The sequence below is a fragment of the Mus caroli genome, unplaced genomic scaffold (genome assembly GCF_978045245.1).
Source record: "Mus caroli unplaced genomic scaffold, Mus_caroli_1 scaffold_15, whole genome shotgun sequence".
NCBI classification, from domain to species: domain Eukaryota; kingdom Metazoa; phylum Chordata; class Mammalia; order Rodentia; family Muridae; genus Mus; species Mus caroli.
In genome coordinates, this window is record NW_028227270.1 from 29,109,782 (window position 1) to 29,136,314 (window position 26,533).

At 42.8% G+C, this 26,533-nt stretch overlaps 1 protein-coding gene across 2 annotated transcripts in view; it reads left to right on the forward strand.

Moving 5' to 3' along the window:
* Positions 1-26,533, forward strand: part of Msh3 (mutS homolog 3) — a 149,134-nt gene that overhangs the window by 104,526 nt on the left and 18,075 nt on the right. Inside the window, exons 19-20 of one of the 2 annotated variants that reach the window (XM_021180634.3) lie at positions 5,767-5,878; positions 19,898-20,052. In XM_021180634.3, coding sequence (XP_021036293.1) covers positions 5,767-5,878; positions 19,898-20,052 — 267 coding nt within the window. Of the gene's footprint in view, positions 1-5,766; positions 5,879-19,894; positions 20,053-26,533 lie in introns of both variants that reach the window. The other variant, XM_021180633.3, reaches the window with a different exon arrangement.

A 26,533-nucleotide genomic window follows, 5' to 3' on the forward strand; every position in this document is an offset into this window, starting at 1 on the left:
GTTCTCTAAATGTAATGTATTGTTTTATTGCTCATTTGTGATGAATATATCTATATTGCTGGTCATAACAGTCATGTTTAAAATAGATTCTTGGCATTGCAGTTACTTCCTAGTTCTTTATCATACCAAAGGAATTTCAATACATAGTGATGCCTAATCAGTTTTTTACACACACACACACAGACAGCTGAATCTTCTTTGTAGTAAACAAGGAAAATGTGAAATATATGTCCTATTTATCATGGATTATTGTGAAAAGTTAGAATCTGCAGTCCATTGATTTGAGTAGGAGTTCTTTTACTCTAGATTGGTGAAGGGAGATTTCCCTGACAGACTGTTTCTGAATTAAGCAGAGGCATGTAGTGTGGTTGATATAAGCTGTCCCTATTTGAAGTTGTGTGCCCTCCTCATCTTATCCCTCCTTACGGCACCTTCAGTTATTTGCTGTTGCTAGAAGTGCCCGCATGAAAACCACTGTCTAAATGGTTATGCGGTTGGATCCATTGCAGCAAATTAAAAATTTCACCAGTGTGTAAGATAGACAAATTGTTTTCCCCCCTGGTACTTGTTAGCCTTTTGCATAAGTAGGCATGGTTAACTTAAAGTCTCAGTCAGTTCAGGGACCGGAAGCTCTTGTAGATCTGTTAGAGTTGCTTGTCATTTCTGCTCATTTGTTTGCTTGTTTGTTTTATCAGATCTGTTGACTGTGTGGTGATCTTAGCCACCGCCTGTAGAAGTGATTTATGTTGTACCCTTCTGGAGTGAGTGTGTCTAGTAAGCATTGGGGACATTGTCAGTCTGTGTCACCTGTTCCAGATCAGAAGCGAGGTGTCAGGAAGTGGCTGCAGCTCGTCCTGACTCCTTTTATACCTGGGGCCGTCCTTCACAGCTCTTTCTCCAGGCCACAGCTGTCCCAGGTCAGCTTCCCTGTGCCTTCAGATACCTCTCAGCACTCCTGGTGCTATTCCCCGGGGCCTCCATTCTGTCAGGTCCTGCCTGCTGCTGGCGTGGTGGTTTCCAGGTCCCTTCAGACAGCCATCTGCGTACTTCAACCAACTTTTCTGTTTGTCCTTAGTCCAAAGAGTGTTCTAGATTATCAAGTAAGTCGTTGTTAAGCATTTCAAAGAACATTTCAAACGCTAAATATTTTTCCAAATTATATTTTGTGTATATTAGGAAAAAGCCAGTGGGGCTTGGGGAAGCTATGGAAATAGTCTTACATACTTTCTACAGTGCATTGCAGCAGCCTCTTTTCAGAAAAGAAAATTAACATGGCTGTAAATAGCTGTGAAACAGGAAGCTTGCATTGAAAGTACATTTTAAATTGTGTGAGAGGCAAACAAACACATTTTTCTTAAATTTTCAGCTTTTTGCAATGTCAGTGCATGTGAGCCATGAGCCGTCGTTCCAACAGATTACTTGGCTTCACAATTGCAAGCTTTTCTTCCTGATGCTGTCAAGATGATCTTATTACTGTCTTGGAACCTTTAGATTACCCGCTCCTCACCTTTACTTCAGGCCTCTCTGTCTAATTTGTAGTATGTTTCCTTGTTTCCCTAACATCGTTTATGTTCTGTTCCTCTGTGACAGTTAAAAAAGAAAGCTGCAATTAAAAATATATGAATTATAGTAGCTGCGTCTGTTCATATTCAGATGTCTCATTCTTTCCAGGAAATGTGTAGATTTCCTTCACCCTCCCCTCGCTGGCATCTGACACATCAGCATGCCCAGCCTGTCTTCCTGTTGTAGCTGTTCTGGCCTGGAGCAGCATCCCAGGGCTGTGCGTGTCCCTGTGCGCCTTCCCTGAGAAGCTCTGTCACTATGTAAGGTTGATAGTAACAGAATAAATAGGTCATTGCTGATTAGAGTCACACTGTGACTCTGCACACCAGTGCCAGAGGTGACACCCTGACTTCACTTGGTAGAGCACCTAGAATTTGATTTTAAAATTTATATCTCTTACATGTTCTTTCTTCTTTTTCTCTTCTAATAAACCCATAAGCTACCCTCAAAATAACAGTCTTTAGTTTTATATATATATATATATATAACTATATATATATATATATAAAATATATATATATATTATATATGTATATATGTGTGTGTGTCTATATATATATATATATATATATATATAGACACACACACATATATACATATATACACTTAACCCCCTAAACTAGTTTTTGGGGAGGAAAGGGTTATTTGGCGTACACTTTCAGGTTACAGTGCATCTCTGAGGGAAGTCAGAACAGGAACTGAAGCAGAACCCGTGAGGGAACACTGCTTACCTGTGCTCTCTGGCTCATGTTCAGCTAAGCTTTCTTACACAGCTCAGAATCCCTGCCTAGGGATGGTGCTGCCCACATGGACTGAGCCCTCCCACCTCAGTCATCAATGAAAACAATCTCACAGATATGACCACAGGCTAGTCTGATGGAGGCAATTCTTCAGTTGAAATTCCTCTTCCCAGGTGACTCTAGATGTTGTCAATAAAGTAACCAAGGTGCCCTCCCTTCATGGGTAACCCCAGCTTAAGACACTGGGGTCACTGTTTGAAAAATAGTCATTTTAGAATATTGGTAGCACACAGTAAAACTGAGATGGCTCCATTCACCACTGCATTGTCAAAAACTAGAAATCATGAGTATATCAATCCAGTTGAGGGTCTGAGAAAAACCAGTGAGCTGCATATTGTGCTGGTAGGAAGACATGTTAATAGTGACTTCTTTCTTCTATAAAGAGTGTACATACCCGGTGACTTGGAATTGAATTTTATCTTAGTGAAAACCCTTGAACACACAGAGAGAGAGAGAGAGAGAGACAGAGACAGAGACAGAGACACAGAGAGACAGAGAAGACTGAGTGTTTAGTATAGCACTGCTATGACGTAGTCCAAATGTCTACCATCATAGAGCAGTTTACTTATACATGGGTAGCTGCCTCAAAAGAATACTGAGAATATGATGAGATGTGATCTGGTGTCCTCAGGATGCCATACTGTAAACATTCATAAGTGCTAATTCCAAGTTTTTAAATGTCTTCCAGAGGACAAAGAAAATTTTTACTTCTTTTTTGTTGTTGTTGTTGGTTAAAAAAATAAATTTTGCCTTATTTTAACACAGAGGCCCACTGGCCAGTCTTACAAGTCTGAGAAAGACTTGAGGATTATTAGTGATCTGAGGAATCGGCAGGATTTAGTGTTTAATCCCCTGGGGACTGCTTCAGCTTCCTTCACCAGTTTACTCCAGTGCAGGGTACATGACCCAACAAGGGACTCCATTACTCTATTTTCCTGTTTTTAATAATCTTTCCCAAGCTGCTAGAGCATCATTCCAGAAGGCCTGAAAAGAACACAGATAGCACTGCTATAATCTGCTTCCGATTTCACTGGGAATGTTGAGAGCCTACCCTGTCTACCCACAGAGGCCAGGGGCCATCGTCACCTTCTGCCCACAGCTTCAGATAATGTGAAGAGGAAGACAGAGTCGGCCCTTGGTTCTGTGAGAGGCTCTGGTGTAAACAGTTGGGCATGGTGAGGGCTCAGGTCACAGTGTGCACGTGTAGAGTTGCTGTGGTACTGCTACTGATGTGTCCAGAATTGATGGTCAATAATTGGATAAAACGAAATGTGCTCTTCTTGTCTGACTTTCACACATGGGGGCTGTTCATTATTTAATATTTGTTGATGGGAACCTGGATTATCCCGTTTTGCTAAGAGATATCGTTTCTCTGTGTCTGTATTTGTTCAACAAAATTCATCTACTTTAGTTTGTAGGTGGGCAGGCAGGAAATTGAAAGGAAACGGATGGCATTTAGTGAAAGGTTTCATTTGATAGATAATCCTAATTGCTATTTATGAATCTAAAGATGGAAGTGATTTCTATTATGAATGAAGGGAGCTATTCTCCTTAAGAAAAAGATGAGCTTTGAGCAGTTTCAGGAATTATCCAGCTGTTCCGTTTTTGTTGATGCATGTATAAGAAGAATCATAACTATAGGCTACAACCTCCTAGAAATAAATTAAAATTTGTAATTTAATATTCATAGGCGAATATGTTGCATTCAGCACGCCAGCGATTCTGGGTATGTAGACTCTGAAGACCAAGAAAGAAATGAGTGAAGTTTGGTGTGCCATGCCTAGTAAACGATAGATCAGGGGTAGAAAACTCGCCTAACACGAATGAGGCCATGGTCTCATTGTATAATAATAATACTGACAAATAGTGAGTGTTTAATAGTATTATTGCACAAATAGTAGTGTTTGTTCTGAGGTTGATTTTTTAAAATTTATTAGTCTCACTTCTATAAAGTTATCATTAAAATAGATTTTAAAAAATTCAAAACAAGTATCCATTAGGTAGTAGATGGTGAAATCTATTTTTATGTGTAGTGATTCTTTAAATAAGGTATTGAGTTAAAGTGTTTGTGGGTGGTGTAGTGAAATATTTCAAATAGAGTGCAATCAGTGCCATCCGTGTATGAACATGACTGTGCAGATGCAGGCTAGGAAGGGACACATCAAACTGATTTAACTGTCACCTTCTAAGAAAGTGTTCTGACCTACATAGCTTTGAGAAGTAGAATAAAGCTGGGCGCTCCTAACAAAGGACCTGGGTTCAATTCTCAGGGCCCACATGGCTGCTCACAGCCACCCACAACTCCCAGGCGCACCCTCACATGTCACATATTCATACACGTAAATAAATGTAAAAAATAAATAAATACAACTGATAAGATATAAAGACTTAAATCCAAAGAATAACATGGCAGCAATTTTTGTTATTTATCAAAATAGAAGGTACTACGGAAGTGCCATTGGATTTTCTCAGTCTCTTAACCCAAACCCAATGCCATTTATGTATAGATGATAATTTAATCTGGAAATGGCTTTACATGACTATGAAGTGATGTGCCAATGATCTGAACTGTGTTTAGTGATGCATGTCTGCTGGTTCCTTGCTGGCAGGTCCAGATGAGAGGAGAGAGGTCCTGATCCCGCTGAGGGTCTCTCCAGGGCTGAGTGGGATGGCGAGTGTTGAAGGTTCAAAAGAAACACACTGAGCCAGGAGTCTTGTCGAAGCAGGAATTCAATTTTATGGAATCAGATACTTGCTTATATAAGTTTGGAACATAGGGAGGGGGGTTTTTGATGGGGTAAGATGACGTAGGAGACAGGGAAGCATGATGGAGGGTATAGAGTGGCTGACAGGGCCAATGGCAAAGCTCTACATTAGCAATGGGGTGGAGGGGGGACAGAGGCAGGGCCAAACAGGCCTTTCTGAGTCACGGAAGTGACTGAGACAGGTCTCAAAACTCGAGCCAGGCTCAGGTTTGTCCTTCAGGCCCAAATCAGGGCCAAAATGGGGCCCAACACATGTGCTGACTTGATCTTAGATGATGACAGACAAATGAAAACTGAAATCGCATGAAGATAGACTTCACAAGGCTTGCTGAGTCTTGTACTTCAGTGTGCTGCTGGTCCCAGTTCCTGATTTCTGACTAGTTGAGGAGTTGACTCTTAGTCTCAGTCCTTACCTCATGTGCTCTTGAGGTCTAAGACTTTGTTGTCTCTCTTCCCTATTGAGTACTGAAGGTTTTCATGCTGTGTCAGTATAGCCAGGGTGGCTTCACACTCACAGACGTCTCCGTGCTTCTGCCTCCCGTGCTGAGATTTAAGGTGTATCACCATGCCCAGCTAGTCAGTGGTTCTTTTTAAAAGCTCCTTTTGTGTCTACAAGTTGATGAAACTTATTTTTTCAGGCCAACTCTACAAGAAGAAAAGAAAATCATCATAAAAAATGGAAGGCACCCTATGATTGATGTGTTGCTGGGTGAACAAGATCAGTTTGTGCCCAACAGTACGAGTTTATCAGTAAGTACCTCATGACACCCAAAACCAATGTGTGGTAAGGATCGCAACTTTGTATCAAATATTTTCATGTCTGGTTTTATCCTCAGCTTTAAGTGGACCAATCCTAGGCATAGTTGTTTTGTTTTGTTTTTGTTGTTTTTTCGAGACAGGGTTTCTCTGTATAGCCTTGGCTGTCCTGGAACTCACTTTGTAGACCAGGCTGGCCTCGACTTCAGAAATCCGCCTGCCTCTGCCTCCCGAGTGCTGGGATTAAAGGCGTGTGCCACCACGCCCGACCCCAGGCATAGTTTTATTTTCACCAATTGTGCAATTGGTATAATTCCCAATGGAAAATATCTGTAGATACAAAGATTTAGCAACTAAAGACAATTATCTTACTTGTATATAACCCAATAAAAATACTTTATATTCAGAAATATGTTAATGATGTTGGAATTATACAATGCCTTTTCAAATTTTCATTAGCATACGGCATTAGCATGTTCTATGTTGCACTGTTTTCAAATGCTCTGAAAACACATAAGTGATTAGCTGTTCTAGGCTGGAGATCTCTTAGAGGACACTGATGATGCTACATTAGTACCCCAGTGTAAAGCAAGATCTCAGAGCTGTTGGTATTGTCAGTGATGGCAAGATTTAGGAAGTGGGGAACAGGACTTTGGGAAGGAGAGCATGAAACAAGATAATGGGTAAGAAAAGTTAGAGTTGTCCACAGGATGACTGAGACTGTCTAAACTGTCAGCTGGGTTTCTATAGAGGATGACATCAAGGATGCTAACTGAGGTTTGTGGATACCTGCAGTACGGGCAGCTGTGGGAGGGCCCTAAAGAAACAAAAATGTGTGGCTCCTGAATGGAAAAGTGCAGCAAGATACAGCCTGTGCATGACAGGAGTGTCACAGTGTGGTTGGATGCAGAGTATTAGGTTTTTAAGTCAGTGGGAGAACTGAGATGTAAGAGAGAAGTTTGCAGGGTGTCGGGACAGTAGCAGCATTCCAAGTTGGGCCCGGAGCAAGGACCTCTGACGTCATCAGTTTGAGCAGTCATACGTGTGTGAAGATGAAAAGCTTTGAGTTTTCTCTACTGTCATGTTCCCTATCTGTCATACAGGGTTTGATAGTAGCTTCCAATCTGTGTGTTGGGCCTGTTCAAACTGTTTCATTGAAGGGCCACAGACGGAGTGGTTACAGACAACAGAAGTTATCTTTCATGACTCTGAAGACAGAATTGAAGACAGGGTGTCTGTACCTTGTGGGAGCTGGCTTTGTGCTTTTAGTGTGGCACCTTTTGTTGTGTCCTCACTTGGTGGGAGAAGGGGAGGTCCCTCTCAGTCCCTGTATATTAATCACATCCTCAAGACCCTTGACACTGTCATCGTAGGATTTAGAATTCCCTGAGAACAGGGGAGAGGCATAGACATTCAGACCATAGCAACCAGATGTGTATGCTATCAGTTGTCATATAAGTTAACAAATACTAATCTTAATTGTCTTTAAGGAGAAGCCTATATGAGAATAAGACCTGTGTTTTTAGCTTTCATAGCAATAGTGTATAGCTTCTCTAGAGAGAGTAATATAGTTTTAATATCTAATAGCTTGGCTCATATTTAATGGATAAACTCCCGTGAAACATGTTGTGCTTCTGCCCACGCCCGTCCACGGATCCAAGGATGCTCCCCTTGCCACTGCTATTTTATTTTTTTTCCTTATGTTTTCAGTTTCTTCTTAAAAACAATCTATTATATTTTTAATAAGTCAAATTTGAAGAATTAAAGCAGCCTTCTAATCAAGGAGCATTTTAAAGCATCATTAACTCATGTATTTAGATCTTTACAAGGTAAGTGTAGTAGTTTTTCCTAGTTAGACAGCTTAGAATGTCCCAGAATATTGGTTTCTTTTATGTATGCTTTTCCTAACTTGAGTAGGAGTTGCTATAGCCTGTTGCTATGGTGAAGCACATTCTGTTTCTCAGGGTATAAATTTATATACAGGGATGTTGTAGAGAAAGAACTTACTATGTAAGATTCTATCTAAAATGTACTCTGCCTACTAACTTATAAACTATACCCTGGCAGAAAAGTCCTCAAAGTCAGGTAGCATTGTTACTTCTGATAATTACATCATTTTGAGAATTCATCTTTCTTATTACATCTAAATGATGCTAGATTTCCTGGGCTCTGTGTTAATGAAATCATTATGTTCTCATGAGCAAAGTAAGTCTTTCTGACTTTCCCTCTCTCAGTTTTAGGAATCTTTTCTCTCTCCGCTTTGTCCTCCATCTGCCTCCTCCAGTGCAATCCTCCGTTCACTTCCCCTTGTAGCCTCTGCTAACCTGCCTCGACTCCCTCCTGCTTGCCCTCATCTGTGCATTCCAGCTGTTTGGGACTCACAGAACTGCCTTTGGGCTTGGCAGATGGTATTCCCTCTACAGAGAATGTCCTCCTTCCCCATCTCACCCATCCTGCCTCCCACCCTGCATGCTCACAGCCCGCTCCATCATCACAAGCTCTGCTGTTTCTCCCTCTTAGATGCCTCCTGGCTTGAAACCTCCCCTCACCAGTGCTCTGATGATAGATCCTACACCCCACACCCGCTGCCCAGTGTCTCCCCTGCTTTGTACTGGTGCTAGTGAGCCACAGTTGTTCTTGTTGGTGTGCTTCCCAAAGGGTTCCAGCTTGACAAGGACAGGGAGTGTACACATCTACACTGTGTAGGTGCCATACCAGTGTCCACAGCACACTGCTAATACACGGCAGGCTTCTACTCACAGTGTTACTGAGACGCCTTCAGCAGGCTCCAAATCTCACTTGAAATTTTTCTTCTTTTTCTTCCAGAAAATGTTAGTTTTTCGGAATTGGGGACTTTTCAGTTTACAGAATATTACACTGAAGAAATAGAAGAAAAATGAGATACTGCAGTGTAACACCTCTTCATACCCATGATAAACTAATTCTCAGAATGGGAAAGCCATGTCAAGGCTGTCTGAGTTGAGTCTTAGATAATTTCTTGAAACATGGGCATAGTCTAGGGGGAATGGTGCTTTTCACCCATGCCTACTGCCTGGAAAACACAGGAAATGATGCCAGTTTAACTCCACACTGGAATAAAACAGAGAGTTGGCTCTGGCCACGCAGATGTTGGCCCAAGGGCTGTCCCTTAAGGGTTAAGGAGTTGGTACCTGTACTGGCTAGTTTAGTGTCAACTTCACACAGGTTGGAGTTGTCACAGAGAAAGGAGCTTCAGTTGGGGAAATGCCTCTGCAAGATCCAACTGCAAGGCATTTTCTCAATTAGTGATCAAGTGGGGAGGTCCCCTTGTGTGTGGTGCCATCTCTGGGCTGGTAGTCTTGGGTTCTATAAGAGAGCAGGCTGAGCAAGCCAGGGGAAGCAAGCCAGTAAAGAACATCCCTCCATGGCCTCTGTATCAGCTCCTGCTTTTTGACCTGTTTGAGTTCCAGTCCTGACTTCTTTCAGTGATGAACAGCAATGTGGAAATATAAGCTGAATAAACCCTTTCCTCCCCAATTTGCCTCTTGGTCATGATATTTTGTGCAGGAATAGAAACCCTGACTAAGACAGTATCTTATATCCTCATGACCTTGTAAAAAATAAGGACACACTGCTTGGGGCAGTCATATTATGGACTGTCCTGTGACTATTTGTTTATTGACCCAAATGGCTATCTGGTGGGTGGGCTTTTGAAAGCAGCGCAAGTTCTTGTATTTTGGTTTTGAGATAAGTGATATAAATTCAACTGTGTTGCTTTAGGAAGTACTGTTGCATGGGGGAGAAAATGAGTCTAGTGTGCAAAGAGAATCTCCAGGAAGCCCCTGAACTGTGGAACTCTTTAGGTTGTGGGAAATCTACTGCCCAAGTGCCCTAGAGGCAAGGACTAGGGTCCAGGTCAAGAAGTAACCTGAGGTTCTTTAGTCCTCGGTACTGTCTGTGGTGTGTAGTAGACACATACTTCTTTGTATATAAGAATGTTTGAAGCTGGTAAGAATGAGGACCAACTGCCCAGTTTCCTCTTCCCTCCCAGTACAATTTGTTTTAGATGCCCAGTAATACTTGCTTTGGCTACAAATTAAATGTAACATTAGTTGAATCAACTGTAGTCATTGACTTTATCCCTAATTACCAAGTACAATGATAATGCCTAACCTAAAATATCTGAGTTTTAAGCTTGACTTCATTTCCTGGCTAGATTATACAAATAGGATCACTGGTGTGTGTGTGTGTGTGTGTGTGTGTGTGTGTGTTATATAGTGTGATAATTAGATAAATGAACTGAAGGATGAAAGTGAAGGAGGAAGTTTAGAGATGCATTTTTAATTATATGTGTGCACATGTGTCAGTGTGTGAGTATGTGCACATGGGTGTAAGTGCTTATGGAGGCCAAAATGCTCACCAGCTCCACTGGAGCTGGAATGGTTGGGATGCCTGACATGGGTGCTGGGAACTCTGAAGAGCTGAAGGGACATCTAACCTGGGCCATCTCTTAGCTCCAGGGAAGTATGAATGGTACTTACTTTGTATTATAGGGCTTGTATCTTGTATCTCCTCTCCTGTTTCTGAAACTCTGAGAAGGCAGTTGTTTGATACCGACTTGAAAAAGATGTATTTATTAACCTCCATACATATGCATGTGTTTCTGTGTGAGTGCAGCTCTGTGTATGGGTGCTCCCAGGGGACAAAAGAGGACATCAGACCCTCTGGAGCAGAGTTGTAGGTAGTTGTGCACCACCTGATGTGGGTGCCAGCAAGTGAGCTCAGGTCCTCTGAAAGAACTGCAAACCTCTTAGCCACACAGCCATCTCTCTAACTGGTGCTGATTTCCTTTTCTTACAATAATCACCTGTGCTGGTGTCTGCCCTGAGGTTGCCTTTTCTTCCTGTCTCTAATTCATGGCCATCAATTTAACTCTTGTTCATTCTTCAGGACCCAAAATGTTATTTCCTACTTCACAGAGCCTTCACTACTACTTTACCCAGAAACAAGTTGTCCATGGTAGTATGTCCTTCCATCCTAAACTTCCTCCCACATACCACATTTCTTATGTAGGCATAGAGGGTCTGAGTGGTGATAGCAAATAAAAATTCAAATTCAGTTCTACCATTATTTTACTGTCTCCTGAGATGGACCACCCATCACCTAGCCTTGGTTTTCTTATCTGTAAGTAAAGAGCGGGAAGCCAGCCTTGCTTCTCCTGCCCTACTGATTGGGAGATGGGTAGGAGGCAAGGATCAGGCAGGGTTAGACCACTGCCCTGGCATCTCAGGGGTGAGCCTCACTGTCCCTCCTCACTGCCCCCTCTCTGTTCCGTATTCATCTGTCCTTAAATGTGCAGAGATTGACTGAGCTTGTGCAGAGGAAGGCTTTGTCTGTAGCTTGCCATTGATTGACATTTTCAGGGAATAAAGCACTTTAAAACTGACATTTTTCCTGCTGGCCCTCAGCTACTATAAAAATAGTTCTACCACATTCTTTAAAGATGGATTTTAGTATCTGTGCCTGTCAAGGACAGAACCATGGTTTACAGAGAATTAGCTCTTTCCTAGTGCTTAGAAATGAACATGTGACAATTTTGAATTCTTTTCTACTGTTGATTTTGAGCTACTGTGACTTCCTGTCTTCTTTTGTACCCCGTGGCAGAGTCAAGGACCCCAGGCTGAAACCTCTCCCCTGATTTTACAGTGTCTGTACCTCCTTGCCATTGAGCAGAAGTCCCTTGCAAGGTATCTATCAGCAGTTTGCTGCTAGTAGCTCTGCACTACTGGGCAAGCTTCTTGGCTTCCCAAGGCTTTGTACTTCTTCACCTGTAACATGGGAACAAAGGGACCATGTATGTACCTGTCATATTTGTATCAGGAGATGGAGGCAGGAGAACTGCAAAATTGAGGCCAGGACAGGCTATATAGTAAGACCCCCCTCCCCATGAAACAAACTGTCCTAAGAACTAAATGAGAAGATGCCTATGAACTTGTGTGTGTGTGTGTGTATACATTCATATTAGATACATATGTACTTGTGTGTATGTGGGTGGTCTGGAAGGCAGAGCGTTGACATTGGGTGGCTTTCTCAATCATTCTTTACCTTATCTTGTTAGACAGGCTCTCTCGATGAATCTGGAGCTTGCTGATTGAACTTGGCTGGCTAGCCAGCAAGACCCAGGGATTCTCCTGTCTCTGGTATCTGTTCCACTTTGCCTGGCTTTATATGTGAGTGGTAGGAATCCAAGCTCAGGTTCCCCAGCTTACACAGCACTTACTAACTAAGCTGTCTCCCAGCCCTTTGTGACTCTCTTATGCCGTTGATCATTCATCTTTCCCAGAGAATATAGCACTTAATGTTGTGAGTACTTGGGTATTTCAGGTTCTAGTCTACAGTATGAGTCTTGAATTCTGAACTCAGCATGCCATTCATGCTGAAGCCAGACTCTTGTGAGAGGTGCCTCTCCTGCAAAGGAATCTTAGTCTCCCCATCTCTGTGCAAGTGTGGGTGAAACTCAGCCTTGGTTTCCAGTGGCCTCTATCATCCACCATGATAGGTAGCACTCTGTCCACCAATAGCTCAGGCCTCCTAGGATGGTACTTACATCTTGTGTTTGCCTCTGTTCATTCTTTCATCTATTCCTTCATCTCTCTGCAGTTTCTTGGGACTTTCTCAGGGCCTGATCTCATGCTGAGTGTCCAGTCTTGTACACTCCCATTCCCTTCAGTCAGCTTCCGTGGGTACAGACAGAGTTCTCATCAAGCTTGGCTTCTTTCTATTCTGTTAAGTTGTTTGCTCATGCTAACAGTGGCTACTGACTATTCTCTTAGGGAGTGCTCCCTCGGCCTTCTGCTCTTCTGGACAGATTTAAGGTATATAATGGATGTATCTGGAAGCCTATGATGTGTGATATCTCAGATACCAATCCTAACCAGAAGGCAGATGAGCACGTTAGATGGGTGTGTGCAGTTCTTGGTACTCACCTTCCTTACTCTGACATCTCGGAATGGGGAAAGGACTTATATCTTCCCTATTTTTATAAGTAGTACAGACATTGCTTTTAAAATGTAAATGTGATAAATATTTGTAATATCTACCTTTGTACCACAAATGTGTTACCCTTGGTAACACATTTGACTATGAAACATCTACCATGGGAATTTTCTAGCAGTGAGATGGTAATAACAAGTGGTCAAGGAAAAGCCATTTCAGAGAGGAAATGAAAGTGTAACCCTGGTTAAGGGACGTCTGTCCTGCCCAGACCTGTGGAAAGGCTTTGAGGCAGGAGTAATCTTACAGCCAACCTCCTGGCTGGTCACTGAAGAGCAAAAATAAGCTTTCTGGCACCAGAGGAACCTTGTAGAAATGTGGACTAAATAAGAAAGCAGGCCAAAGAGACCAAGAATGCCTGCTGCATCTGCGCTGTGTCTAGGGCAGGTTCTGAAAAGAGCCAGTCATCTGTGCAAGGAGCAGTGGGCCAAAGCAGGTGCCAAGGTTAGCTCAGGTTTCTGAGAAGATGCACTCCGCCATCGGAGTCTTTGTGTCCCCTCCAGAGTCACTCTTAGAAATCCTGAGCACCGAGTTGACGGTGGTAAGGACTGTTTCCAGTCACTGGAGTTGGTTAGATTGTAAGAGAGGATCCTCCTGTGTAGGATAGTGCCCTTAAGAAAGGGCCCGAGAGGGTTCATGTACCCCTTAGCCTTGTGAGCACCCAGCCAGAAGTTGGCTATGTGCACATACACAGATCCTGGGCTTCTCTGCATCCAGAATGGGGAAATAAATGTTTGTTATGTATAAGCTAAGAGAGTGCAGGGTGGCATAGAGAAAGGAAGATAAAAGGAGGGGGAGGGGAAGGAAAAGAAAGGCAGGTCAGCCTTGACTGTGACACTTGGACACATTTTCAGTGCTCTGAGAGTCTGTGGAAGTGACAGCTTTTTGTGAAAAACAAGTTCTGTCTTAGTTGTTAAGACTGTCACTTTGTCTGTCATACAGAGAGTGGACTGTGGTAAAGGAACACCGGAAAGGCTTGCCGAGAGCCTTGACAGCTGCCTACAGAGCCGCAACAGAGGTGGACACAGGAAGTAGTGATGTGTCAGAGCCTGGTGACTCATCACTGCTGTGTCTCCTGCTGGTGTTTATACTGCCTCTTATTGGAGGTCCTTTAGGGTTGATTAGAAAAATGCCATTTGGGTCTGGAGAGATGACTCAGCTATTAAGAACACTTCCTGCTCTTTCGGAAGACCTAGATTCAGTTCCCAGAACTCACCTGATGGCTCATAGCCATCCAGTTGTAGAGAATCTAATACTCTGTTCTGACCTCCACAGGCACAAGGCATATACATACGTGGTAAGCATATATGCATGTAAGCAAAACACTCATATACATAAAATAAATAAATCTTAAAAAATATTTCTATTTAAAAAAAAAAGAATATGCCGTTGGTCACTTGAAAGCAGTTGAGTTTAGTGAGCTGAAAAGCTAATTTTTGTCTGAGCTTGCTCCTCAAATATAGAGGTGTTCTGGAACATTCTCTTCCATAGTAACTGCCTCTCTACCCACACAGCTGGTGCCAGTGGCTTGCCCAGCCTCGCTCTTCTGGGTGTGTGCAGGTGAATCTTTGGATACAGTATAGAACCTCTGCTCTGGTACAGTTGTCTATGTCCTATGACTGAATTTAGGTTGAGAGCATTTAGTTTACCTGTCTTTAAGGGGAAAAAAACTGAGGCCTACAAAACATATCAGCCTGTGCAAACTCTCTTGCAGAAACCACTTTTGCTGGCACAGGAGCCCATGCTTGATTCATATTTATTCTTTTAAAAAATAGTTTGAGGTGTTGTTACAGGTGTTGGCCTGTAATTGTAAGTGATTTGCAGGGCCTTTTGTATTTACTTATTTATTTATTTATTTATTTATTTATTTTGCCATTCCTATTCATCCCAATGATAGAAAACCTTTTGGTTTTTTTGATACCTTATGTAAGTAATAGAGGGCTGAATCAAAGATATCAACGGAAAGTGCTCCCACAAGAAATGATGAATTCCCCTAGTGTATGTCAGATTCCTGTAGATAAGGCTTTGCATCCTATTAGACAGTGGTATCCTCATTTATGTATTTCCCATTTTATGGATGAACTTCTTTTTGCAGGACCTAACATGGTGGAATGGAAATGTTTTGCACATTTTGGCCTCTTATTTACCTTTTAATTTTTTTTTGTCCTATTTATTTATTTATTTGTTTTGGTTTTTCGAGTCAGGGTTTCTCTGTGTCACCCTTTCTGCCCCAGAACTTGCTCTGTAGACCACTCAGGTATGCCACCACCGCAGGCTTTATTTATCTTTCTAAAACATAGCTGTGACTGTCTCATACTTTATAGCCTGTATTTTAAATTTAATGACACAGGTAATTCCTACATTTTTCAAAAAAATCATTGGACAATTTTTTAGTCATGGTATTGTATCATATTAAACAGTATGAATGGACCCTAGCTGTCCCTAAAAAAAAAAAAAAAAAAAATGTTTCTAACATGCTGTTATAAATGATTATGCCGCAGTGCTTTAGCCTCCTGAAAAGCTGCAAAGGGGGCACCTGGGAAATGATTTGGATTCCCCTTCCCTTTTCCTCCCCAAGTGGACAGTCCTCAAAGAGGAAATAGTTTCTCTTAAAACCACTTATTGTATTAATAAATCTAACCCTGCAGGTAAGGCAGATAGCAGCATAGTTCTGTGGGTTGATACTGTGTGGCCTCTCCTCAGATCCGTTGTAAATATCATCTCAGCTCTTGGTTTCCTTCTCTCTTTTACCGGCAGTTGATCAAACCCAGGACTTTGCACTTGTGGATCAAACGTTGTTCTACTAATCCAGGCCTGGATGTCAGGCTCCTTACCTGAATGATGGCAGAGACTCTGCATCTAGAATGGCATCCTGTATTAGATGAGGGCTGTAGACTAGGGCTTTGGGATTTTAGTTAAGTAATTAAAAATAAGCTGATGGTTAGACAATGGAAGGCAGCTTTCAGTAATTTTTTAAATACAAATGGGGAGAAAGCCTGCCTCCCAAGTACTCTGTGCATCCCATCTCTCCAGTGGCACAGCCAGGTTCAGCTGGTGCATATGCCAGACCACTGTTTCGGTGCCCAGTGCTGTGGAGGCTGTGTCTGTTAGAAGCAGTAACAGCCACTGTGGCTTTGGGAGGTTCATGGCACCAAGACACACTGGTTACTACCTGGATGACCCGCTCTAATTCCACCTAGGGAGCCCTGTGGGAGTCTTGTGCTACCTACCTGTGGCAAGAAGTAAGCACAGGGGCACACAGGCCAGCCCTCCAGGAGGGCCATAGGTGGTTCCACATGTTGGAGTTTGGGATAGGGCCGACTCTTACAGTCATCGGTCAGCCAGAACTCATGCTGTGGCTTTAGACTGGGGTCTAGCCAATATCCACTGGCTTACTGGACCTTGTGATATCCTAGAAGTAGGTTACCAGATTTAGCAAGTGAAAGTATAGCAGATAAATTTGAATTTCAGATGAACAATTCTTTTTAGAATAAACATGTTTGTGTTTGAGTTGGTTTTTTTTTATGCCAAAATGTTATTTGCTATTTATCAGAAATACAGATTTTATTAATGTCCTCTATTTGACCTGGCAACCCTAGTATATCCAAGGAGAATTTGTGAAGGTCCAGGATGGTAAAAGAGACCTTGTTCAGGCCTGGTCAATAGCAATTTAACAATTGTTTTAAAGTTTAACAGCTAGTTTAACTTATACATGCATAAATCATCCCTTATTCACTTAGTGTCCTAGTTAAGGTTTCCACTACTGTGAAGAAACACCATGACCAAGGCAACTCTTACAAATGATAACATTTAATTGGGGCTGGCTGGTTCTGAGGTTCATTCCATTATCATCATGGTAGGAAGCATGGCAGCATCCAGGCAGGCATGGCCCTGGAGATGAGAGTTCTTGTCTCGTTCCAAAGGCAAATGGGAGAAGACCGTCATCCTCAGGCAGCTAGGAGGAAGCTTCCTATGCCCATTCCCACAGAGACACACTTCCTCCAACAAGGCCACACCCACTCCAACAAGACCACACCTCCTTATACTGCCATTCCCTGGACCAAGCGTATTCAAACCACCACACTTAGGATCATGCCTTAGTGAGAATGATTTGAGGAGTTAAAAATTTTCAAGTATGTTAAAGAATTGCTCCCCTGTAAACTGCTAGTTCACAGATGCATTGAATCCGGTTCTGAGGGAGCTCATTGATGTGATCTTGATGTTAGTATGTATATGAGCACACAGCCTATTTTTTGTTAGTCTTCTACATAGGTACTTGGGAGCACTGTGCCAGAGATGTTAGATAGCTAACCTTGAATGCTCGTTTCCTGGAACCTTGGGTTGGAAGGCCCTTAGGAATCCACCTACTGTCTCCATGGAGTGGAGTTTTCATTTTGAAACGCTGTTCATCACACTCATATCAGACATTAAAGCAAAGCACTATCTGTCTGTCCTCCAGCTGTATCCATTGCCCCTTTAGCTGCATCTCAAGATGGAAGGCTACAGCCTCAAATCAAAACAGCACACTGCAGTCTCTCACTGGTTGTTAGGATCGGGAAATGAGCATGATGGTCAGGAAAGCCAGGTACAAGCTGGTTGGAAATAAGCTTCCACACACTTCAGCCCTCCTTGCTATTTTTGACTTTGCAAGTATCAAAATGTTCCCGGGTGCACACAATTAAATACTGGAAATAGATGTTAGAATTTAGAAGAACAGATACTTCACACAGCAAGTGCATTCTACATCTTTTTAGCTTCTTGAAACACATAGGACACATCCGTTTCTGTGGTGCACACCCTGCTGTGCAGCAGCACCAAGCCTCTAAGCTACAGTTTAGAGCCCGCTCATAACCTCCCCCACTCCATTATCCCCTGCTTCTCCAGCTTCTGCTTCCATACCCTCCTGAATGATTTCAAGAGTATTACATTTTATATATGAACTAGATCATGTGCCTAGCTTATTTAACTTAGTATAGTGGTCCTTAGTTTTATTTATTTGGCCACAAATAACAGAATTTACCACCTATTTTATGACTGAATAATATTCCATTGTATGTAGGTATTGCATTTCCTTTGCCTTTTTGTCTGTTGATAGGCCCTCTGACATTGATGCGCTGTTGCCATTTCTTGGATGTTATGAATCTTGCTACAATAAACACAGGAATACAGGTGTCTCTGCAACATACAGATTTCATTTTGCTTTGCTATTTATCAGCTAGTCTTTCAGAAAAATGTTAGGAATAGCTTGTAGATCTCCCTCATCTAATGCTTCTGATTACACCTTCCTGCTAATATGCTTTTAGATCTGTGTTTTCCTTTGCTACAAATAGGCTATTTATATCCTTTGCCTGTCCCCCATTACTTCTGCGCTGTTGAGAGGTAGGAGTTATATAAGACGACTGCTTTTTCATGTTTTGTTTGGTGATTTAACAACTTCCCTCTGATAATTTATATCTTTGTCTTCTCCCTTGCCATAGCTGTCTCTGAGCTGCTGTATCATACTTTATCTTTTGATAAACATTTGCGCAGTTTCCAGTTGAAGGCAGTTGTGAGCGGTCTCTTACTTTGGTTTTGGTACACACCACACAATTAGGTCTGACCTGGGCAGATGTGTTTTATGTTTCCACTAAGGAACACACTCTCCACCTTCCTCCTACATTTTCTTCTAAAAGTAGCGGGCTTGCTTTTCACGGTTCTTTCATCCACCCAGACTCCGTTTCCTGAGACTTGGGACCATGCTTATTTTCATACAGCTAACCATTTCCCTGCCATCATTTAAGGACAGCGATGTCTTTGTGGCTCATCTGTAATGGCTCCCAGGTGTCTGTTGCCTGGTTGGCCTTCTCCTACAGCTGCACACATTCCTACTTGATGCTTTCTCTGTTTAACCTGCTCCAGGATGGGTGAACATGTACCCCAGCTCAGGACTGGCCTGAGAGGCAAGGAGCGCTGCCAACAGGCTTCTCTGTGTCTTTTGTTGTGTGTCATCCTCATTTCCATTTAGCGTGTGTACATGGGAGGAGGATTGCTTGGCTATGTCTATTTTCAGCTTTAGCAGATATTACTGAAGTTTTTCAAAATGGTATGCAGTGTTTTTCTTCCAGAATAAAAATTCCAGCTCTTCTATCATCTTTGGCAGAATTTGACATTGACAACCATGGAAGGCTTTCTTCCTTCTCTGTCTTGTTTGATGTTTCTTGTGTGTGTGTGCGTGTGTGTGTGTGCATATGTGTGTGAAGTAGTGTCATTTTCTGTAATGTAATCAGGTATTTCTTCATAGTCTTGACAACCATCTGTGTATCTTTTTTATCATCCCCCCTAAAATGAGATGGAGCCAACTGGAAGATAAGTCATCGGGGGTGCTACCCTCAGAAAGGATTAGGTCTTCTCGAATGGGTTATTTCTCATAAGAATGTCCTTTACAAAAGGAGCATACTGGCCTGTCCTCAGCCCTCACTTCCTGTCAGCAAAATGAATTCCTCTTGTACACATTCCCACTCTTCTGATGTCATCCACTGTGCAACCTTTACCAGACCTGAGAAAAAGTCAATACCATGCTGTTGAATATCTAGAACTTTGGCCTTAATGAGTCTTTCTTTAAACAATTACCCAGCCCCAGCTACTTTGTTATAGGAATGGAAAATGGATTAATTCAATAACACATGTAAATATGCCACAAAGTAATGCTTTGCCTCATGAAGTCCTGTTTGTAGGATGAATTGTAAATACCACAAGGACATCAAAACAAAACATGAGCCAAGCATGGTAGTGGATTCTTATGATTCCAGTTTTTGGCAGATGGAGGCAGAAGATTAAAATATGAGGCCAGCCTGGTCTACCTAGTAAGCCGAAGGCCAGCCTGGGTTATATAGTTAACCCCTATCCCAGTCTGCACTCCCAAAATATAAACCAACCATTCGAATACCTTTCTGGTTCAGTAAGTGCAATTCCGTTTCTTGTTTGTTTGTTTGTTTACAGCAGGACTCTGAGAGAGTCATGATAATCACCGGACCAAACATGGGTGGGAAGAGCTCCTACATAAAACAGGTTGCCCTGGTTACCATCATGGCTCAGATTGGCTCCTACGTTCCTGCAGAGGAAGCCACAATCGGGATTGTGGATGGCATTTTCACAAGGTGAGTGCTCCTTCTCTTTGAACATAACTCTCCTTTTGTGTACATGTTTGGATGAATGGTTTACATTCACCTCTCAAGGTTCAGGAGAAGTCATTTGTCACCGCATATGTTGATAAGGAAGACACCCAGGGAGTCATTTCCCTGAAGAACTTTTTTTACCCCCCAAATCTTTTAAATGAGTCCTTTAAATAAAATCTTAAGAAGGGAATCAATATCTCCTCTTAAACTTAGCTGAAAGACTGTGAAGAAATGGAAATCAATATTTAAACAGAGAAAAGTTCCGGTGTGCCTTCCAGTGTGGGAAGAGCTGAAACCTGCTCCCTCCCCACTTTTGAGATAGAAGTACCAAACAAGATCCGTTAATTCAAATTTATTTCTGCTCTTAAACATTGCATATAACTGGCCAGGGCTTACTAATTTCAGTTTGTAAATTTAATTTCATGCTTTCTTAGCAGTGTGAGTAGAGTATGCTGGTTTTACTAAAAAGAATTTGTAGTTTACCCATTTCATATCTAGCAGTTTATCAGTTCTTGAATAGTCTGTATTTCTTGTGTGATATGTTTGAGTAAATACTGAATATATAAGCATAACGCTATGTAATAGCCAAGTTCTCTGTGTAGCATGTTTGTTACTGTCCAGCTTCATGGTTAAACACTTGTGGATCAAACCAGAATGTACTATCGCCAGTATTAACGAACTTGAGCAGATACTGCAGTGCCTTAAAGTCTGCACCTTGAAAGAATCTTTTGACTTTTGAGGGCCTTTCTGAAGAGTGTGTTCATTAGTCAAAGGAAGGAAGGAAGGAAGGGCCCCTTCAGACTGAATGGCATGTGCCAGCATCAGCATTAGACACAGTGAGGTAAGGAACTGAAGGCAGGCCCTCCAGGAGAGCCCAAAGTCAGTCAGGACTTGATGAGATAATATGAGTTGTCAGAGGTAACAGTACTGTGCACATCTGGGTGGAGAGTCTGGCTACCTGTTGAAAGAGGGGGGAGGGTATCATAATCTGTTTGCTGAATCAATACTACAGACTAGAGGGGAGAGGGAAGAGAAATGGGGTGAGGGAAGAGGGATGGATTGATGGATGGATTGATGGATGGATGGATGGATGGATGGATGGATGGATGGATCGATGGATGGTTGCACCTGCATTCATATACATATGGAAGCCAAAGGTCAACTTCAGATGTTGTTCATGAGTCAGGAATATTCATCTCATTTCTTTGAGATGGGGTCTTCAGTGGGGCCTGGTGTTTGGTAAGCTACGCTGACTGACCAGCAAGCCCCGTGTTAGTCTTCTGAGTGGGTTTCTCCACTCGTTATATTTATAAATCCATCTGCATGGATATATATATTTCTAGGCCTTTGCTTATGTTTTATGCATGTGCACACATTCCTTGGTGAGTATTTAGCATGATTTCAGTGTTTTACAAATGTAAACAATGTTGGTACCTTTGTTACTTAAGTGCTGGGGCATAAGCTCTGGCTCCAGAAAACACAGTGGCTTGGCTCAGCCATCCCAATTCAGCAGTGAAAGGCAGACGGGGAAGATACAGGGTGTGGACCCCCATGCCCATCCTCTAAGTACTGAGTTGAACTTTAGGTTTAAACAAAAAAGGGGTTGAAGCTCAAGAGAGGTTTGCATAATGAAGTGGTCGTGGTCGAAGTGTGGTCTGGTCCGTTATGGCGACTTGATTTTGCCAATCTGGTTTGCAAGTGATGATTGTCCCTGCTCTAAGCCTCAGCCTCTGTGTCATGTCATTCCTGTGGTAGGTAGCTTCCTGGAGGCGCCTGTTAGTTGGCAGGGAGTTTCAGTTGCTTAGATACAGAATGAAGGCAGAGATGCCAGGGTTTCATCCTGCTCTCCGTTACATTGTGGGCCCAAGTAAAGAATGAATGCTTTTGAGCAAAAGCAGCTTCTAAGTGTGTGTGGCACTGACTTACACATCATGTACTGTACATAAGTGAATTTCCCCAGCTCATCTGTATTGAGGGGTAGAATTGCTGGATTGTAAGGAACATGCATCTTTCAAGTTCTCCAAGGCAGCCATACCAGTGTAGGAGCAGCAGCATGTGAAGTTTGTCCTCACATTTAATGTAAAATTAGAATACGTATGTGCTTAACTTTGCTTGTAGGGACATGTTCATTTCTATTGTTTTAATTTCCTTTATATGAAGTACCATCTGCTAGATTTTTATTGTTTGTGATGCCAGGGAGATTATTCCCCTCCCCCATGTACACATTGTGCTTATTTACAAAAAGATTCAAAGAGTGCCCTGTCCAGGATCCCTCGGATGCCTGCCAGGTCTTGTGTTATAATCAAGTGGCTGCTTCCTCCTTCATCCCCTTTTAGCTTGCCTGCTTAGACAGCAGACTCTAAATTCAAGACTCAGGTATGGAAGCAAGTTTGATCTAGTTTCCCCTCCTGTTCTGATGTGGGAGGGTTTCTCTACGGTCATTCTTAAGTAGCTACTTGTTTAGATGGCTACTTTCTAAGCCCAGTCCTTAAGATTTCTAGCCAGAATCTCTGAGGTGCTACCCAAGCAGTGGCACTTTAAAAGTTCATGTCAGAACAGCCCCACATTGGAGAATCACCACATGCTTTGTCATCTTTACTTAGTATGCATTGCAGTTCTCCCAGTAAAAGTAAGTGGTTATTCAAATTAAATCATTGCTACTCAAAAATCCTTTTTGTGTCCATTGAGAAATACACTATAGCTAAACTGAATACGATGTTTGCATAAGGTTTGGCTCCAGACGCTAAGCTGCTTGTTTTTATGTTATAGTGGACATCTGGAACATTGGGCTTAAATGTGTATACTCCGTAATTATCAATGGCATGTCTGCTGGGACCGCTGAGTGCTATAGGAAGTAAATGGAGGGAGAACTGCAGTCAGGCAGATGGTTGGGATCTTCTTTCTTGACTACTATAAGGTCACATGGCTAAGGAATGATGTCCTTAGTCATTAGCAGATCTTTTTTAAAGTAGGTTTGTGGCCAGCATCTATATTTGGCTTTAAGTGATGTATTTAAGTCAGTATATTGGGATTTATGTGCTCATCAGTGAGATGCTTGTTTCCAAGGATCATTAGCATCTGAGCGCATCACTGAGATCAGATCTGTGTTTGTCTTCCTGATGTCTGAGTGCAAGTTTCAGCCTTATACAGCCTCTTAGATTCGGTAATTAAGTTTGAGAAAAGCTATGAGTTATTAAGTGTGGTTAGAAAGTCATTTGAGAAAAACAATTGCCATCTCTCATCATCATTTCTGTTGATGCCAGTGAAAGGTTTGTGGGCAGAGGGTTTATGATAACTGGCCCCTAGTGAATAATATGATGGTGTGCTGCCAACATGCCCCCCTGTTCTATAAACATTGAACCTCTGTGGCCCCGTCGTATTCAGTGTGGCATGAGTGTGTTTGTCCTGAAATAGAATTAAAGGGTAATGGGCCCACAAGGCTTATGTTATGTCAAATGTTTGCTTTTGAGCAGACAGCCAATTCATTCATCCTGTCTAGTTCAACTCAGCAAATATTTGTTGGACACAAACTGTGAAGGATATGCACAGTGCATCCTTCAGGGGAAGAAAGAAAGCGTCTCAAATGAGCCTGTGTCTTCTCAGTTGTACCCACACTAAAGACCCCATGATAAGATGGCATTTAACTATAGGAACAAGTTCTTTGTTCAGTGGCTTCAGGAACCTTGCCTTGGGAAGGCCTCTGGTGTGTTCAGTTATGTAGTGAACATGAGATGCCTCACTTCTATTTTTTGGTGGGAAGTATGGATTTAATACCTGCATTTGGGTCAAAATTTCCTAAAGGTTTGATGTGACTTGGTTTCAAAGCATATCGAGACAGATCCCTGCTTGCAGTTCCCCAATGTACTGTTCAGATGGGTGTGATGGAGGGGACCCTCAAAAACTCTGGTTTCCTTCTTTTGTTTTTTTAAGACTTTATTTAGTTGAGAGCAATTTTAAGTTCACGTCAAATTTTGAGAAAAGAATAGAGACTTTTCCCCAGAGGCTCTTGCTGCCCTCTGTCAGCCTCACCTAGCACAGTGGTCCACAGAATGAAGCTTTATTGCTGACTAGTCATCACCCAGAGCCCATGCTTGGCATGAAGGCTCATTTTGGTTTGGACAGAGTCACCATCCTGAAAATCCTCTGTGCCTGCTTATTCATCCTCCCTCCACCCAACTGCTGGGACTCATGGATCCTCTTAGACTGCATCTGTAGACTCTTAAAAGCATCATGTACAGATGGAATGTGGCCCTCTTGCTCTGTAGGCTCCCTTCTCTGGGGTAATTGTATTGATGTTTCCTCTAGGTCTTCCAGGGCTTGATAATGTGTTTCTTTTTACTGGTGGATGGTAGTCTGTTATCTGCATTATCACAGTGTATATTGGCTTACCATTTTCACACTAAAAGTCATCTGAATTACTCATGAAGTTTAATAGTTATCAATAATTTGCTAAAAGCAAGCCTGTAAACATCCACATGTGGAATTTTATGTGGACATGTTTAACTCCTTTGGCAAGGATCAGAAAGCATACTTGATCAGTCCTGTGGCAGTGTATATGTGTTTGCTTTTGTGTGCCATATTTGCCTCATATGTACAAGGCTACTACAAGTGAACAAAATTAAATCTAAGAAATCTTTGGGTATAATAATAATAATAATAATAATAATAATCAATAATGGTTATTATTATTACTAATTTGTTGAAATATATTCAGCTCTTTATCTGTTATTTATTCATTTATTTCAAGGTCTTATCATGTAGCCTAAGCTGAACTAAAATTCACCATCTTACTACCTCAAATGCATGGATTGCAGACATGAGCTACCCCCGGCCACACTTGTAGGTTGTAAACTGACAACTTATAATTATAGAAAGTTATTTGGAACAAAATAATATTCTGGCTAGTGGGTATAATATGTACAGCCTATGATAACAATTGGCATGCTGTGACTTCAGGTACTTGGTGTTGTTTGTGGTGGGAACGTGTCATTTTTACTCTGAGTTCTTTTCAAATGAACAACAGCTTATATTCAACGACGTGCAGTAGAAGCTAAAGAAAGTCCTTATTGCTGGTTTATGACCCATGCTCTTCACTGATACTTCCCTAGTCTTTCCACACCCAGCCTCTGTGACCCCCATTCCTTACACACCCAGCCTCTGTGACCCCATTCCTCACACACCCAGCATCTGTGGCCCCCATTCCTTACACACCCAGCCTCTGTGTCCTCCATTCCTTACACACCCAGCCTCTGTGACCCCCATTCCTTATACACCCAGCCTCTGTGTCCTCCATTCCTTACACACCCAGCCTCTGTGTCCCCCATTCCTTACACACCCAGCTTCTGTGACCCCCATTCCTTACACACCCAGCCTCTGTGTCCTCCATTCCTTACACACCCAGCCTCTGTGACCCCCATTCCTCACACACCCAACCTCTGTGTCCTTCATTTCTTACACACCCAGCCTCTGTGTCCTTCATTTCTTACATACCCAGCCTCCGTGACCCCCATTCCTCACACACCCAACCTCTGTGACCCTATTCCTTACACACCCAGCCTCTGTGACCCCCATTCCTTACACACCCAGCCTCTGTGTCCTCCATTCCTTACACACCCAGCCTCTGTGTCCTCCATTTCTTACACACCCAGCCTCTGTGACCCCCATTCCTCACACACCCAGCCTCTGTGACCCCCATTCCTTACACACCCAGCCTCTGTGACCCCCATTCCTCACACACCCAGCCTCTGTGACCCTATTCCTTACACACCTAGCCTCTGTGTCCCCCATTCCTCACACACCCAGACTCTGTGACCTCCATTCCTCACACACCCAGCCTCTGTGACCCCCATTCCTTACACACCCAGCTTCTGTGACCCCCATTCCTTACACACCCAGCCTCTGTGTCCTCCATTCCTTACACACCCAGCCTCTGTGACCCCCATTCCTCACACACCCAACCTCTGTGTCCTTCATTTCTTACACACCCAGCCTCTGTGTCCTTCATTTCTTACATACCCAGCCTCCGTGACCCCAATTCCTCACACACCCAACCTCTGTGACCCTATTCCTTACACACCCAGCCTCTGTGACCCCCATTCCTTACACACCCAGCCTCTGTGTCCTTCATTCCTTACACACCCAGCCTCTGTGTCCTCCATTTCTTACACACCCAGCCTCTGTGACCCCCATTCCTCACACACCCAGCCTCTGTGACCCCCATTCCTTACACACCCAGCCTCTGTGACCCCCATTCCTCACACACCCAGCCTCTGTGACCCTATTCCTTACACACCTAGCCTCTGTGTCCCCCATTCCTCACACACCCAGACTCTGTGACCTCCATTCCTCACACACCCAGCCTCTGTGACCCCCATTCCTTACACACCCAGTCTCTGTGTCCCCCATTCCTCACATACCCAACCTCTGTGACCCCATTCCTCACACACCCTGCCTCTGTGACCCC